At 44.4% G+C, this 15,074-nt stretch overlaps 1 protein-coding gene across 1 annotated transcript; it reads right to left on the reverse strand.

Annotated features, from left to right (window-relative positions):
• Positions 1–3,474: 3,474 nt before the first annotated feature.
• LOC103654810 (ABC transporter A family member 8) lies at positions 3,475–13,872 on the reverse strand. The gene is made up of 17 exons (XM_035967551.1): positions 13,458–13,872; positions 12,901–13,294; positions 12,758–12,837; positions 12,517–12,658; positions 12,322–12,450; positions 7,792–7,892; positions 7,261–7,419; positions 6,511–6,673; positions 5,979–6,104; positions 5,801–5,884; positions 5,122–5,711; positions 4,862–4,971; positions 4,659–4,743; positions 4,447–4,575; positions 4,220–4,325; positions 4,008–4,096; positions 3,475–3,936 (listed from the first exon to the last, which is right to left on the reverse strand). The coding sequence occupies exons 1-17, from the start codon at positions 13,518–13,520 to the stop codon at positions 3,655–3,657; spliced, it is 2,832 nt and encodes a 943-aa protein (XP_035823444.1). The 5' UTR covers positions 13,521–13,872; the 3' UTR covers positions 3,475–3,654.
• Positions 13,873–15,074: the final 1,202 nt, after the last annotated feature.

The raw sequence follows: 15,074 nt of genomic DNA on the forward strand, positions 1-15,074 counted from the left end.
CGGGCGTGGATGGGTCGTCGTGCTCGATAATTTTCTTTGAGCCTTTGATCATCAACTCAAAGCTCACAAAGTTTCCTATTACTTCCTCGGGAGACATTAGTGTATATCTTGGATTACCACGAATTAATTGAACTTGCGTAGGGTTAAGAAAAACAAGTGATCTAAGAATAACCTTGACCATTTCATGGTCATCCCATTTTTTGCTCCCGAGGTTGCACACTTCGTTTAACAAGGTCTTGAGCCGGTTGTACATGTCTTGTGGCTCTTCCCCTTGGCGTAGCCGGAAGCGACCGAGCTCCCCCTCGATCGTCTCTCGCTTGGTGATCTTGGTCACCTCGTCGACTTCGTGTGCGGTCTTGAGCACGTCCCAAATTTCCTTTGCGCTCTTCAACCCTTGCACTTTATTATACTCCTCTCGACTTAGAGAGGTGAGGAGTATAGTCGTGGCTTGGGAGTTGAAGTGTTGGATTTGGGCGAGGAGTATAGTCGTGCACTTTATTAAAATCTTCCCATATCATAACTCTAATAGAGGAATTCCTCATTGGCTAACGAGTATCAGGACCCCATGTACACCTCTAAGTGTGCCTAATGAAACTTAGTATACTATGTTCCTCTATTTATGCGTGAGCCTTCGGTGTTTGCTCAGCTTTAGTTCTCACTTCTTAGGTATTGTTTTTGTGGTATTCACATTGTAGTATAATTTGATTTATATCAATTAAATTATGTATTAGTTATTGGTAAAAAATTTATGAATATTGAGATCGCGATAATAGATATATTATTTATTTTTATTTAATCGTTGTTTTTAATATTTTATTGAATAAATGTATGACGTACTGAAAGTTGCCTAGAGGGGGGTGAATAGGGCGAATCTAAAATTTATAAACTTAAACACAACTACAAGTCGGGTTAGCGTTAGAAATAAGAACGAGTCCGAGAGAGAGGGCGAAAAACAAATCGTAAGCAAATAAAGAGTGGGACACGATGATTTGTTTTACCGAGGTTCGGTTCTTGCAAACCTACTCCCCGTTGAGGTGGTCACAAAGACCGGGTCTCTTTCAACCCTTTCTCTCTCTCAAACGGTCACTTAGACCGAGTGAGCTTCTCTTCTCAATCAAACGGGACACAAAGTCCCTGCAAGGACCACCACACAATTGGTGTCTCTTGCCTCGGTTACAATTGAGTTGATCACAAGAAGAATGAGAAAGAAAAAAAAGCAATCCAAGCGCAAGAGCTCAAATGAACACAAATGTCGCTCTCTCTAGTCACTATTTGATTTGGAGTGATTCCGGACTTGGGAGAGGATTTGATCTATTTGGTTGTGTCTAGAATTGAATGATATAGCTCTTGTAATGTGTTGAAGTTGGAAAACTTGGATGCAAATGAATGTGGGGTGGTTAGGGTATTTATAGCCCCAACCACCAAAAGTGGTCGTTGGAAGGCTGCTGTCGCATGGCGCACTGGACAGTCCGGTGCGCCAGCCACGTCAGTCGGACGTTGGGTTCTGACTGTTGGAGCTCTGACTTGTGGGACCTCTGGGCTGCCCGGTGGTACACCGGACTGGTCCTGTAGACTGTCCGGTGCGGCGTCTGGCGCTGCTCTGACTCTAGCGCGCACTGTAGCGCATTGAATGCGTTTGCAGTCGACCGTTGCGCGCGAAGTAGCCGTTGCTCCGCTGGCACACCGGACAGTCCAGTGAATTATAGCGGAGCGCCCTCCCATTTTCCCGAAGGTAGCGAGTTCAGCTTCAGTTTCCCTGGTGCACCGGACACTGTCCGGCGGTGCGCCAGACCAGGGTTCCTTTGGGTTGTCTTTTGCTCTCTTTGTTTGAACCCTTTCTTGGTCTTTTTATTAGCTTATTGTGAACCTTTGGCACCTGTAAAACTTATAGACTAGAGCAAACTAGTTAGTCCAATTATTTGTGTTGGACAATTCAACCACCAAAATCAATTAGGAAAAAGGTGTAAGCCTAATTCCCTTTCACGTACGTTGCGACGTACGACCTAGTCATCATTAATTCACTACCGGAATCGCGTTCTTTGCCGAGTGTCTAAGACACTCGGCAAAGGCTATTTTACACTCGGTAAAGTCTTTGCCGAGTGTCCGAAAAAAGTACTCGTCAAATTAAGAATCTATCGAAAAAAATAAAAAAACAGCAAAACATTTTTTTAAATTATAGGAACAACTCTCCAACCTACCCTGCCCTATTACCATACCCATTGCCCTATCATTTTTCACTATTATTTTGAATCAAATTTATATATTTTGTAAATGGTGAGATTCGAACTCGCAAACTCTTTCTCGCGCATACCCTCCTATACCACTATACTACTACATCAATTATGTCTATATTACGTTTTCATTCCCCATGTACTATAACAAACCGAGAGTAATTTGATTATTTAAGGCACTAAATGAGTTCATTTGAAAATGTGACCAACTATAAAGTTGCATAACTTTTTGAGATCTACAAGTTTTATTTTAATAGTTTATACATCCGAGACCGTTTACAAAATTTGAATTTTAAATTTGAAAACTTCACACGAATTTTTCAATGATAAGATGATTTCAAATGAAAAAAGTTGTCAATTACAAAGTTTCATTACATTTCAAGGCCTACAACTTTTATTTTGGTGGTTTTTTCATTCGAGATAGTTTGAAAAATTCAAATTTCAAAATTCAAACATAGTTTTGCATAACAAGATCATTTCAAACCAAAACATTGTCAACTACAAAGTTTCATAACTCTTCAATACATACAACTTTCATGTTGGTGGTTTTTCTTTCGAGATCGTTTTCAAAATTCAAATTTTAATTTTTTTAAATTCAGACGTAGTTTTCGTTGACAATATGACTTCAAATGATAAAGTTGTTAACTACAAACTTCTATAACTTCTCAAGATCTACAAAGTTTATTTTGGTTGTTTGGTCATTTGTTCATCTCACATGATGGTTCTAACAATATGCATAAATTCTATACATCTCTCTCGTAGTTTTATAAACTACGAGAGAGATATATGTTTTATGAACAAATTTATTTTTATTTTGTCATATAAAGAAATGTTCAATATATAAATTGTACATCATGATGAGTTATACAAATTTATAGTTAAAACTTTTTCATTTGAATTAATTTACTGCTTTAAAATGTGATTTTTAAATTGTCTTTGTCTAGTGTTGGAAAAAAAACTCGGCAAAGAGCTCTTTGCCGAGTGTTGTATTTCTCAATTTCTGACACTTGGCAAAGAGCTTTTTGTCGAGTGTCAAAAAAACACTCGGTAAAGAGCTTATTCGACGAGTGTTTTCTTTTACCGAGTGTTTTTACGTGGCACTCGGCAAAGAGCTTATTCGACGAGTGTTTTCTTTTACCGAGTGTTTTTTACGTGGTACTCGGCAAAGAGCTCTTTGCCGAGTACCCGAAAAAAAACACTCGGCAAAGAATTTGGCACTCGGCAAAGAGCCAAATTCCGATAGTGATTGTAGAGTTGTTAGTATATCCTACTAACGGAGAGGGGGGAGCAATCTTCAGTTGGGTTGCAGAAGCGTATGGGCGTATCCGCAAGCGCTGCACGCTTTTGGTGGCGATCCCGGCTCTACGACGACTACGACGCATCCAGGGCATTCCGCGCGCACTCTCTCGGTCTCTCTCTCTCCTTAGCAAGCAGCAACCTTGATGAAGACGTCCTCGAGCGTGGTGTCGACAAGGCCCCAGGCGGCGATGCTCAGCGAGCGCTTCGCCTGCTCCATGGCGCGGAAGACCTCGGCGATCCTGACCCCCTGCTTGGGCAGCTCGAACTTCTGCGTCCCGGCGATGTGGTACGTCCGCTTGGCGTCAGGCGAGATGGAGCCGCGGACCAGCCGCTCCACCGCCTCGTCCTCGCCCGCCGCCGCCGTCGTCACCGTGAACACGAACGTGCCGCCGTACTTGGCCTTCAGCTGCGACATGCAATGTTAAAAGCGTCAGCTGAGACCGAGAGGAGGCGCCGTATGCGTGTGTATATATATACCTCTTTGGAGGTTCCGGTGCAGCGGAGACGTCCATGCGCGGTTATTCCGATCCGGTCGCACAGAGCCTCAGCCTCCTCCATGGAATGCGCTGGAAGTCGAAGAAGAAGGCACACATCCCATGATTTCAATTTTCAGGGACAGTTAAAAAAGGTTATAATTATCTATGGAAGTAGCTAGGGTTAGTGTCTGAGGGAAATTAATCTTATATTACTTGTGAGAATGATGGCTTTGTCCTTCTTGGCAAGCTTCACAGCGTCCCACAAGGCGCTCCTTGACGCTGGATCCAACCCTGTGCTTGGCTCGTCCAAGTACACCACCTGCAGAAAGGCTCCAAATAAATTAACCAATAATGTATATATAGAATCTGTCCCCATAAGAAATACTGTCTGTGTTTCTCTCTGATCGTCATGGATAACTGCACAGAGCAAAGCTATTAACCTTAGGGTCCCCGATCAGAGAGATAGCGACGCTGAGGCGGCGTTTCATGCCACCGCTGTACTGTGAAACCAGCGTGTCGGCGACACCGCCCTCGAATATCTTCAGTACTTTCATAGATTGTTCTGCAGCCTGGAAAGAAAAAAGAAAATACAAAGCTTTCAGCCTGAAACAATGCCCAAAAAAAACAGTAGAGGCCATGCTTGCAATTGTACCTCAGTTAATGCAGCGCCGTTCAGTCTCTTTAGTCTGCCATAGAACATCAGATGCTCACGGCCGGTCAGTGTTTCCCATAGCAAGCTGCATATATGGAGAATATAAAAAAGGGACCAGTGATCACAGGTAAAAAAAAGATTCCAAATTAGACGACAATACATATAGATTTGAATCTTGTAAAGGATTTAGTAAACCCAATTACTTGAATTGCGGACAAACGCCTATTCTCGTGTAGATCTCGCTCATGTCTGTTCGTATGTCCATCCCATCAATATAAGCCGTGCCGGATGTAGGTTTAGTGAACCCAGTCAGCTGTTGTTAGCATAATAATAAAAAAAAATTGGTAATGTGAAGTAGTAACTCAGTTGTATTCAACACATGCATATGCTCCTTCTCATCACAAGATCAACAAAAAAAAAGGCTCAGGAAACGCACGCATACCATTACCATACCATACCATACCATGCCAATGAGAGAGGTTTTTCCGGCGCCGTTTGAGCCAAGGAGTCCGAAACACTGCCCGCGTTTGATGGAGAGCGAGAAGCCGTTCACTGCGACCACCTCTGCGTTTCCGTCTCTCGGAGGGTACACTTTCCTGACGTTGTCGACTATGACTGCGTAGCTCTGGTCCGGTTGCTGCAAGAACCTGTCGACTATCTCTCTCTCTGCGCATGCACGCGCTACCTCTCCCGGGATATCTGTCGTCCCGTCTATTTCAATCGAAGCTTCGGGTCGTTCTTGAGGCCGTGTGGTGGACGGCTTCTGAAGGGTCTGATGAGAAGATGCCGCCGCCGCCGGCGGCAGCTTTCTAACTCTAGTTTGGAGCCAGCCAAATCCATCCAGATACAATGTCAGGAAAAGAAACGTAGGCCACTCAAGAACCATCACGACCATGAGGACCAAGATCCCGTTCTCAGGGTCGCTCAGGTCTCCCACGCGTACGCCGGAGAAGTCCGAGAAAGGCCCCGACGGCGATGGAGGTGGAGAGAGCTCGTAGATTATGCGGTACAGAGACATTGGTGGGAAGAACTCCATCAGCGTAATCAGGCTTCCTGAAGAAACGAATTGAAGTTTCTGAAACTTGGCAGTATATATATAAGAGTGTATATGTATGTATACAAGACGAAAGCTGGGCACAGACTTGAGACGGAGGTGTCTTCGACAAAAGGCCTGAACAGATATTCTCCTATGAGGCCAGACCCAATAACATAGAGGTATCCTGTTACTGCACGAGGTAGATAGAATGTTCCTGCAGCCATCTTTTCTGAACCCAAGAAAAAAGGTGAATACTCAAGTAGAAACGTATACGTACGACGTACCGGTAGCTGTTGCGGAAGTAGAAAAGTACGTTGTCATGAGGAACGCAAATGAAATTTGCAAGTTCATGTAGATAAAATATAGTAAGAATTGTAGCACGTAGCTGTTCACTGCAAATAACTTTATATCTGCAAGAAAACAAATGGTTTCCATCATTAAAAGCACATAGAAGGTTCCTGATGGGGGATTTTCAGAGATACACTAATGGTGTTCGGTTTTAAGAACAAATTTTTAGTCCCTCCATTTTAGTTCATAAATTACCTAATACAGAAACTAAAATAGCGAGAGTTTTAGTTCCTGTATTTAGCAATTTAGGGACTAAAATTAGTCCTGGAAACCAAACACCCCCTTAATTTAAAAAGTTACAGTAATTATAATGTAGTTATTGTTGATGAGAGAAGCAAAAGGAAAATTAAGTCAGTTTAATTTTTTTTCACTTTTTGCAACCGCAACCACCTTAGAAAGTCATGCTAATCTTATTTATTGTGATACACGGAACCTTTCTTAATAAAAATGTAGGTGGTATTATCTTACCAACGACGGCGCCAAATACAACCAGCAAGAACATATAAAGTAATGATATGACAAGGAAGTAGCAATAAGATATAGTCCAATATGCCATATCCCCTAAACCATGCATCTTCATCATTGCCCTTAGCTTCTGTTGTTTCTCATACACTAAACTGCTCAGGATGACCTGCAATGTTAGTATGTTATTTTAAGATAAATGTCGGTTTGTTTGTTTTCCTCTTTTTTTTATTCTCCCATTGTATAAGCTAAGGCACTTTGTTCATATCCAGTGTATATGTATTGAGAGTGTTCTTACGAATTTATATGTATTATAAGGTAAAACCTTTACCGAGTGTTTGATAATTAATAAAGAAGCCGTCTCCAGTAGTGTAAATTGAGTCACAATTTTATTGTATTGGCCTACTTATATGGGGGCTACAACGCCCTTATTTCACATACTTCGTGTCTTTGTCCATTTTAAATTATAAATTATTTTAGTTTATATTTACATATAAAATATCAAAAAAATACTTTATCAAAATATATTTTATGGTGTATATCTAATGAATCTTGTTCGGTATTGTAGATGACGGTGCATTTCTCTAAGAATTTGATTGAACTTAGAGAAATTTGACATAGGGCAAAGCTTACAATTTTGAATGGATTATTTTATTATAATAATATATTTCTCCAAGTACTAATGGTTTATATATTACAAAATAAAAGGGTTTCAATTTTCATTAATTAATTAGTTTATACTAAAACAGATCATACCGGGAAAAGGAGCATTATAATCCATACAAAAACCATCTTCCCAACTATAAAAGACATGTCAGGAGCCTTCATAGGATGACCATCTCTAGGCATGTCTTTAACAAACACAAACCGCATATTAGTATCATTACCCCTCAACCGAAGGTATGCACTTGAGGCCTGCAGAATATATAGCTAGAAACTCTCTGTAAGGCGATCGACAAAATGATAAACAGATATTAAAAAAAGGCAATGCGCTAAATGTTGTTTGGACTTTGGATATTTCTAATCAGGGGTGGATTTAGGGGGTGTTTGTTGGCGTAAACTGACCCTGATAAAATTTATAAATCATCTAGCAAAACACCGTTAAAGTTTAAGAAAATTTATATCATATAGTAAAACTGATCTTACTCAACCCAACAATATTTTCATTTAGATTCGCCACTGTTACTAATAGCATGCACAAGAACATTACCAGATTCATTAAGCGTGGAACAGTAGCATTATCTTGTTAACCTGGTATTCTCTTTCAGCTTAAGAAACGAACATTACCAGATTCATTAAGCGTGGAACCCGGAGCACGTTTGATTCATCAGGATTGTATTGGAGAACCATGTTGTAGTGCTTGAGGTCTGAGCTTGTGAAGTCATATGCTGTAAACAGGAGAGCGTGTGCGTTATGTAGGCAACTAGAAAAGAGGCGCCCTATCGGGCGCTTGACCAGAGACAAATAAACAAGATCACGTGAAACATTACCGCCGTCCACGAACAAGGTTTTGGTTTCCACTTGCAACCGTTTGTGGTGACTATTCCCGTGGACAGCATGTGTGCTTTGCACAAGCACTGAGCTCGACCATTGGATCAAGCACATTACCGGGCAAAGTGCAAAACAGCAACATAACCGCCTTAAAATTTGCAACATATATGCTTTAAAGAACAGGAGGAAGTTGTACAGACATGAACTAAGAACTAACAACCATAATAATTAAGTTTTGTTTACACAATCTCTTCAAACACAACTGGCATGCAGAAGAACAACCCTATAGTGCATTTAGATGAGTAACATATGACTTTAAATGAAAAAGTGCTGCCATGTGTCTCGAGGACATGCTTGTAAGATACAGCTTCTATTGACCTAATTGCTACCTGGCCTGCATAGACTGAGATGCCCTATCTAGAATTGATGACTACAGAGAAGGCTAAGAATAACATATAATCATGAAAGTTGGGGTCACATTTTCTGGAGGTACTTTCCGTTGCAGTGGTGCTGATGTGGTGGCAACTGGATTAAAAAAAAATCTAGTCTGGTCACATGAAGTCGAGAATTAGTAGTTTTAGGGCAGTAAGATCAATTTAAAGAAGCAAATATACTCACCTGCACTTTGTAGTTTGTACAAGATGCCAAGAGATACTCACCTTCCTTGCGATGATTTATTCCTGGCAGATTTTATCTTCTCTATAGCCTGCATGAGAAGCACAGATGATAAGTGATTGGAGAACTGAACAATAGCAACCAAAAGAAAAGCACATACCTTTGTCACCCGATCCTTCCATGTAATAAGTCTATATTTTTAATAAATAGTTGGCAGTTTTCCTATATACTTAGATTCGTGTCAGGTCTAAATATACAGTAGGTATGTATAGTCCCATGTAACAACATATTTTCACATTTCTCTAGATGGTAGTGTTGTCAAGAACATATCTGAAGCTGGCAACATATGTCTAAAATAAAGTAGCAGATGCCAGATGCTTACTCCTGAAGAGATGGTGATCTAGACTTCCACAGGCATAGGTATAGTGGGTACTAAATCGCCAAAAAGAAACATAGCTAAATATACTAAATATACGAACAAGCATGGTTGTAGCCTGTAGTCCAGTCATAAGCTGAAGATGGTCAGACACAACTGACAAGCAAAACTAATCCTATGCGGGCGTGAAAATGCAGCATGTAAGCAGCAAATCAAAATGACTGAAATCTAGCAAGTAGTGCAGCGAGGATTTTTTCACCATCACAGAGCACGTTGCAGACCTCTTCTTGATCACATTCAGCACGAGCAGCAAGATGGCAATGTTCTGCGCCATCTTCAATCTAGCACCTTGTTCTCGGCCTTGGGGTCAACAGCACCGGCCTTGGGGTCAGTACACCTTAAAATGGGCACCAATATTTAAGTTATTCACATATAAATTTCATTAAGTTGTGCACACTACACCAAGTTGTGAATGCAGTCACATGGAAATTACTATAAAATATTCACAGAAGCAAGACATTCACAAATTACCAAAGTAATGAGGAGCTGCATGCCTTAGGTATCCACGGAGGCCTTCTCGACAGTCAGTTCACGGACGACATCGATATCAACAACTCTATTACAACGGTGTCTAGTGGTAGGGAAGAGCAATGAGGGCCAAAACAAAAAAAGGGAGCTGGCGATATCTCGGATCCAGGTCTACAAAATACAAACAAGAGACAGAGAGGATGAGGAATCAACTAATAAAGGGGAGGAAGGCACTTACCCCTGGCCTTGTACAGAGGAGGCCAGCGCCAACGTCAATGATGCTTGAGCTGAGCAGATATAATTCAAATAAGATAGACCATTGCAAGTTATCAAATTGCTATATTCAGTGCAGTGTAAGCGTTTGTTGGTGATTTGTGCAGAGTTTTACCAGTGCCGACGAACAATGACCACTGTTCACAGTTGTCCCCTCTTGGTTTTGCATCCTCATCGAGATTGATGCCTGAGAGCAAGACTTTCTGATTTCCAAGATCCTTCTCAACCAAACCAACATTGTCATTCTAGGAAGTAGGAACCCACTAACAGCTACTTTGATTGCACAAAAATAAGTATGCAGACCTGATTTTATTCAATGCCTACACTATATATGTAGAACCAAACATCTCAATTCCATAGTATCTGTTCTACAAAGGCAAAAAATATAGGAAAATGCAAACATGAAAACATAATGAGTTTGAACAAAAAAATGTATTAGTTGCAATCCGATTGAGTAAAATGAAAACAGGAACATGATTTTGTAACAAAAAAAATAGGACATAAATTTTAAAAGGGAACAGTTGAAAGCACCATTTCTGATATTGCAAGTGTACTTGATCACCGGAAAAGAAATAGGGCCAACGCGCCAAATACTTCTTTTATGGTGGATTAAATAGAGGCCACATATGCTTCTTGGTTGTTACAATCACATAGAGATGCATCAACAGAAACAGGTAGGTAGTAGCACGAGATGCGGACTACGCTAGAGATGCACGAGCAAAACCACGAGCAATCCCTCGCATCCCCATATTATTCCAGTGGTTACTTAAACCTATGGTAAATGGAAATTGCCTTATCTGCTGATCCAGTTACAAAGAGTTGATCCCGTGGAACAAACTTCAAAGTGGTTATCTGTGTAATGGAAGTTACAATGTTACAGCTTGCAGCAAACTACAACAAAATTCAAAATCACATGAGGAAATACCTTCTTTGAGTGACCAGTAAGCGTGCACAAGATTTGACCAGATGACCGATCAAAGATTACTGCATTTGTATCGATACCCCCAGTTGCAACATCCTGTGAATCCACAAGGTAGCTGGATAAATAGAATGAAATTCCAGATCAACTCAATTACATTAAAGTTAAAAAATAAGGTTCCCATTAAAGGTACAGGTACATAAATAATCTTGATGAACTGATGACAACTGAAAACTTGTGAATATAATTTGGTATAACTCAATATTTTCTGAGAAGGCTCTTGCATCAAGAACAAACACTGGTTTTCCTGTTCAGACATATACATCATCCAGGCATATTACACTTGAAACACTTGGCATAAAGTAATGGGACACAAATCATCCGTAATCGCTTAAAGCTAAATATGCCAGCTAAGACAAGGATTTTGTAGCATTTAAACAGCCATGTGTGGGATGCTAATTTCCATAATTAAAATGCATCACTGCCAGTTATAAGCGAATAATTTTTGTGCCATTACAGCAAATGGATATACAATATCCAAACAACACATAGTAACAAACTAACCTTTGAAGGATGAACATCCATGGACAAAATGCCTGGTTTGTTTGTCTTATGAAGAGGATGGCTGGAGATTTGAGTGTATCTCTCGAGACAGATGCATCAATAGAAACAGGAAGGTAGAAGCACGAGATGCGGACTACGCTAGAGATGCAGGAGCAAAACCACGAGCAATCCCTCGCACACCCCACTGTCGGCTCTGTGCATTATATGAATATCTGGTTGCATTATTTGAACATCTGTGAAACTTGCATGTTGCAAACGCAGAACATACCACCATTTCACATACTAAAGGGGAAAAGTTACAATGACAGTAGGAGGAGGAAGAGGGAGATGGAGAGGACTTGCCTAGCTGAAGTGGAAGATTCACGCGGCAAACGCGAGTAGGACGACGGGGAAGAGGAGGGTGAGCCTGGTGGCGACCAAAACCTCCTGGATGTTGTCGAGGAGGCGGCTGAGCGGGACACAGGGGACCATGTGGAGGAGCGCGAGGTATGACTTCCTGCAGAGCAAGGAGGAGGTCATGTTGGGGTAGCGCGGTGGGCGAGGCGGCGGCCAGACATCTCCTTGCCAGCGACGTTGGCGGAAGAGGCGGAGGTAGATTCGAGGAGGACAGCGGCGGCGAAGTCCATGTGGATGCAGCATCTCTGTTCCTCTGCGCGAACAGCGGTGCCGCCCTAGTAAGAAAGCGGTGGGCCGAGGCGACGAGTCGGAGGCGGTGGAGGGGCTCGTGACCGTCGTTGTGGCGGAGGTTGTTGAGAGGCTCGTCACGGCGGTGAAGCAAGTCAAGGGCTTCGAAGCAGGCGGAGGCGGCGGCAAGAAGCTAGGGTTTGTGCTCGGGGGACGGCGACGGGGCGCCAACCGAACCTGATTGGGGTTCGGGCGAGGACGGCGGGTTGAATCGCGAAAAGACGAAGGGCCTTTCTGCAAAACAACGACCGCAAAACGCGGGGAGAGCTCGAAATGGCTTCAGGTTTTAAGGAACCTGATTAGAGTGTAGTGAAGATACCAAACTACAGGCAGGAAATGAAAAGATGGTGGGATCGATGGTAAAAACCTGAAACAATGTCGTTCTTGTTCTCTATCCTTTCTTTGGTTTTGTCAGCTCTGAAGCCTCTATACAGTTCATTGTTCATGGATACTGAATTCTCTCGCCATTCAAACAATCCTTGAGTACATCTTGCTTCTGTTGGGAGGGGGGGGGGGGGGGTTAGTTAACAGTAGCAGTTAGTGTGGGTTAATTTGCAGTCACCTTGGATGCCCATTTTTGGACCGTACTGAACTGGGAAAGAAAGTATTGAGTTCGGAGTGCATTTTCTCTGAAGAAAATAAAGGCCCGCCATATCGAAGGCGGCGCCATAAGTATTAGTACCAAAACTTGATCCCTCTATTGCCTGCAAAAATTCCGTCAGAAAGTTCTCGGTAATCAAGTTAAGGGTGACAGAAATCAGATCATCTGCAAGGCAAGGGAACGGGAATCCAATCCAACGGACCAGCGCATAATCAGCCAAGCCGGAAATGTCAGCCGTCAGCTTCGGCGATGCGTGTGGCGGGAACATGTTGGCCGCGAGACCTGCAAGACCAGATCAGATCAAAGCAGGGCTAGCGTCATCGTCAGGTCTAGTCTAGGGCTTACTTTCTGCGAATGACTTGTTGCCGCCGGTGACGAGGAATTTGGCTGGCGCCGTGCACGACTCGGGGCTGACGCACGGCGGCGGTTCCTTCATCCCAGTCCCAGCCAGGGCGGAGAGGTCAGGGAGGACGTCCACCGCCCCGCCGGCGGGAAGCAGCAGCGCGACGGGCCATCGCTGGGCCGCCGGCAGCGGGCAGCTCTGGGAGCACGCGAGGCCCCCGACGGCGTCCTCGCTGAGGCGCACGCGCACGCCGCCGCCGGCGCAGCCCTTGCAGTCGGGCTTGTAGCCGTCGTCCGTGTTGAACAGCGTGTCCATGAACGTCTGCAGGCCGCCGAGCAGGCCGCAGACGAGCACCGGGAACAGGATCAGGCAGCAGTTCGTCTTGTAAGCGCGCCTCTGCGTGGATCGGAATTAAATTAAGCCGCACGAGAAGACAATCCGTCCATCCATCCATCCATCCATCGTCGATCAGAAATCAGAATTCAGAATCGATCGGAATTTAGAATGATAGGAAGAAGATGTAATTGAAGGATAGATAATGGATGAGCTAGATGAGTACCTGGATCGCGAGATTTTTCCTGAACAGCGCATCCGCCTGGGATTGGAAGGCCGCCGCTGCCATGATCGATGCAAGGAGCTAGCGACCTAGCTTAGAGAGAGATCAGAGATACCGCCCGAACAAGGTCAGATCTGGCAGCGCAGCAGTGCAGCACAGCACAGCACAGGCTCGATGCATCAAAATGGATCCATTGGCGCTGTAGAAGGTTGGGCGTCTTTGGCGGGGTTCTTCTGCAACTGCAACGTCTACTGTCAGAGCTAGCTCGCGCGCGTGGAAATCAAACACGCGGCGGATGCTCCTGCTCGCCAGCCGCCACGCGCACGCTGGACCGTTTCCGGCGCCGCCGAGAGTGGCGAGGCGCTCGATCGTGTCGTGGTTTTGCAGGCTGCCCAAATCCGTGTCGCATTCATCGCCTGAACTGAACCTTTTCAACAGTTGCAAGCAAGCGCAGTGGCCTGCCGTAGTGATTCATAGATATATTCTGTGTCTGCATGACTGCATCTCCCTCGTATTCAAGAATGCATGCACGAGACAGCGCACATATATTCACCAGGGCCGATCCTTGAGATGCTTAGTGGTACACTAGCGAGTTCTACGTGGCTGATATTTGATCCCAAGAGACCAAGCCTTTTTTTGCCATTGCCCTTAACAGAGTCGAGTCAACAAAGTGCAATAACCATGCGTACACCTACAAATGTACAAACTCAGAAATATTGTGTGGAATTTATCTCTACTACTCTATATGTGTGGACTGTATGCGTCCACACATCGCGTTCTGCTGTCGCGTTCTGCCAGCGCCCCGTCCCCGCCCCGCAGCCAGCCGCCCCGCAATCCCCGCCCCGCACCGCAGCCCGCCTCTCCGCCCCGCCCCGCAATCGCCGCCCGCAATCCGCTGGAAGGTGCTCGCCGATGGAAGGTCATCCGCGCCCGCAGTCAGCCGCTGGAAGGTGCTCGCCGATGGAAGGTTATCAGGTCCGCTGCCGCTGGAAGGTGCCCGCCCCGCAGCGGAGAATGGAAGGTCCTCACGCCCGCACGCCCGCTGGAAGGTCCTTGATTGAGCTGATAATGGAAGGTCACCTTACGCGGATGGAGGACGCGGATGGAAGGTCCGTGGCCAAATCCCGGGGATCCGCAACCTCCTCCTCTGTCACCGTCAATGGAATGTCAGAGATCTCCGCTCAGGTCCGTCAATGGAAGGCAGACCTCCCTTTCATGGTGTAACACCGGCGCCAACCATCACCGGAGTTATGGCATAAGTGTAATACGTGTTTCATTGTCGTTTACGTATTTTGTAATAAGGTTGGTCCACTGTCAGGTCGTAGGGCTTTCTGTTAAGACTTGTATAAGGTTAACCTCGTGGGGAGAGACAGACAGAAAAGAAAAATAGAAATACCTGCTCCACAAACTTGTGTTCCAAGTTGGTCGGAGGGTGAGCACCGCCGAGCACCCTCACGCCGCGGTTCTCACCGTCGTTGGCCACGGGCGTGTATCACAGGTGGTATCAGACGTCAGCCCTTCCTCGGCCGCGCTCCACTCGCGATTCGATTCGTTCCTGGTGTTTTCCCCTCTCAGCACCACGGCGCCGCCTCCCGTTAAGCCGTCGAAGCCAACCCAGCT

The sequence above is a fragment of the Zea mays genome, chromosome 4 (assembly GCF_902167145.1).
Source record: "Zea mays cultivar B73 chromosome 4, Zm-B73-REFERENCE-NAM-5.0, whole genome shotgun sequence".
In the NCBI taxonomy this organism is placed as follows: domain Eukaryota; kingdom Viridiplantae; phylum Streptophyta; class Magnoliopsida; order Poales; family Poaceae; genus Zea; species Zea mays.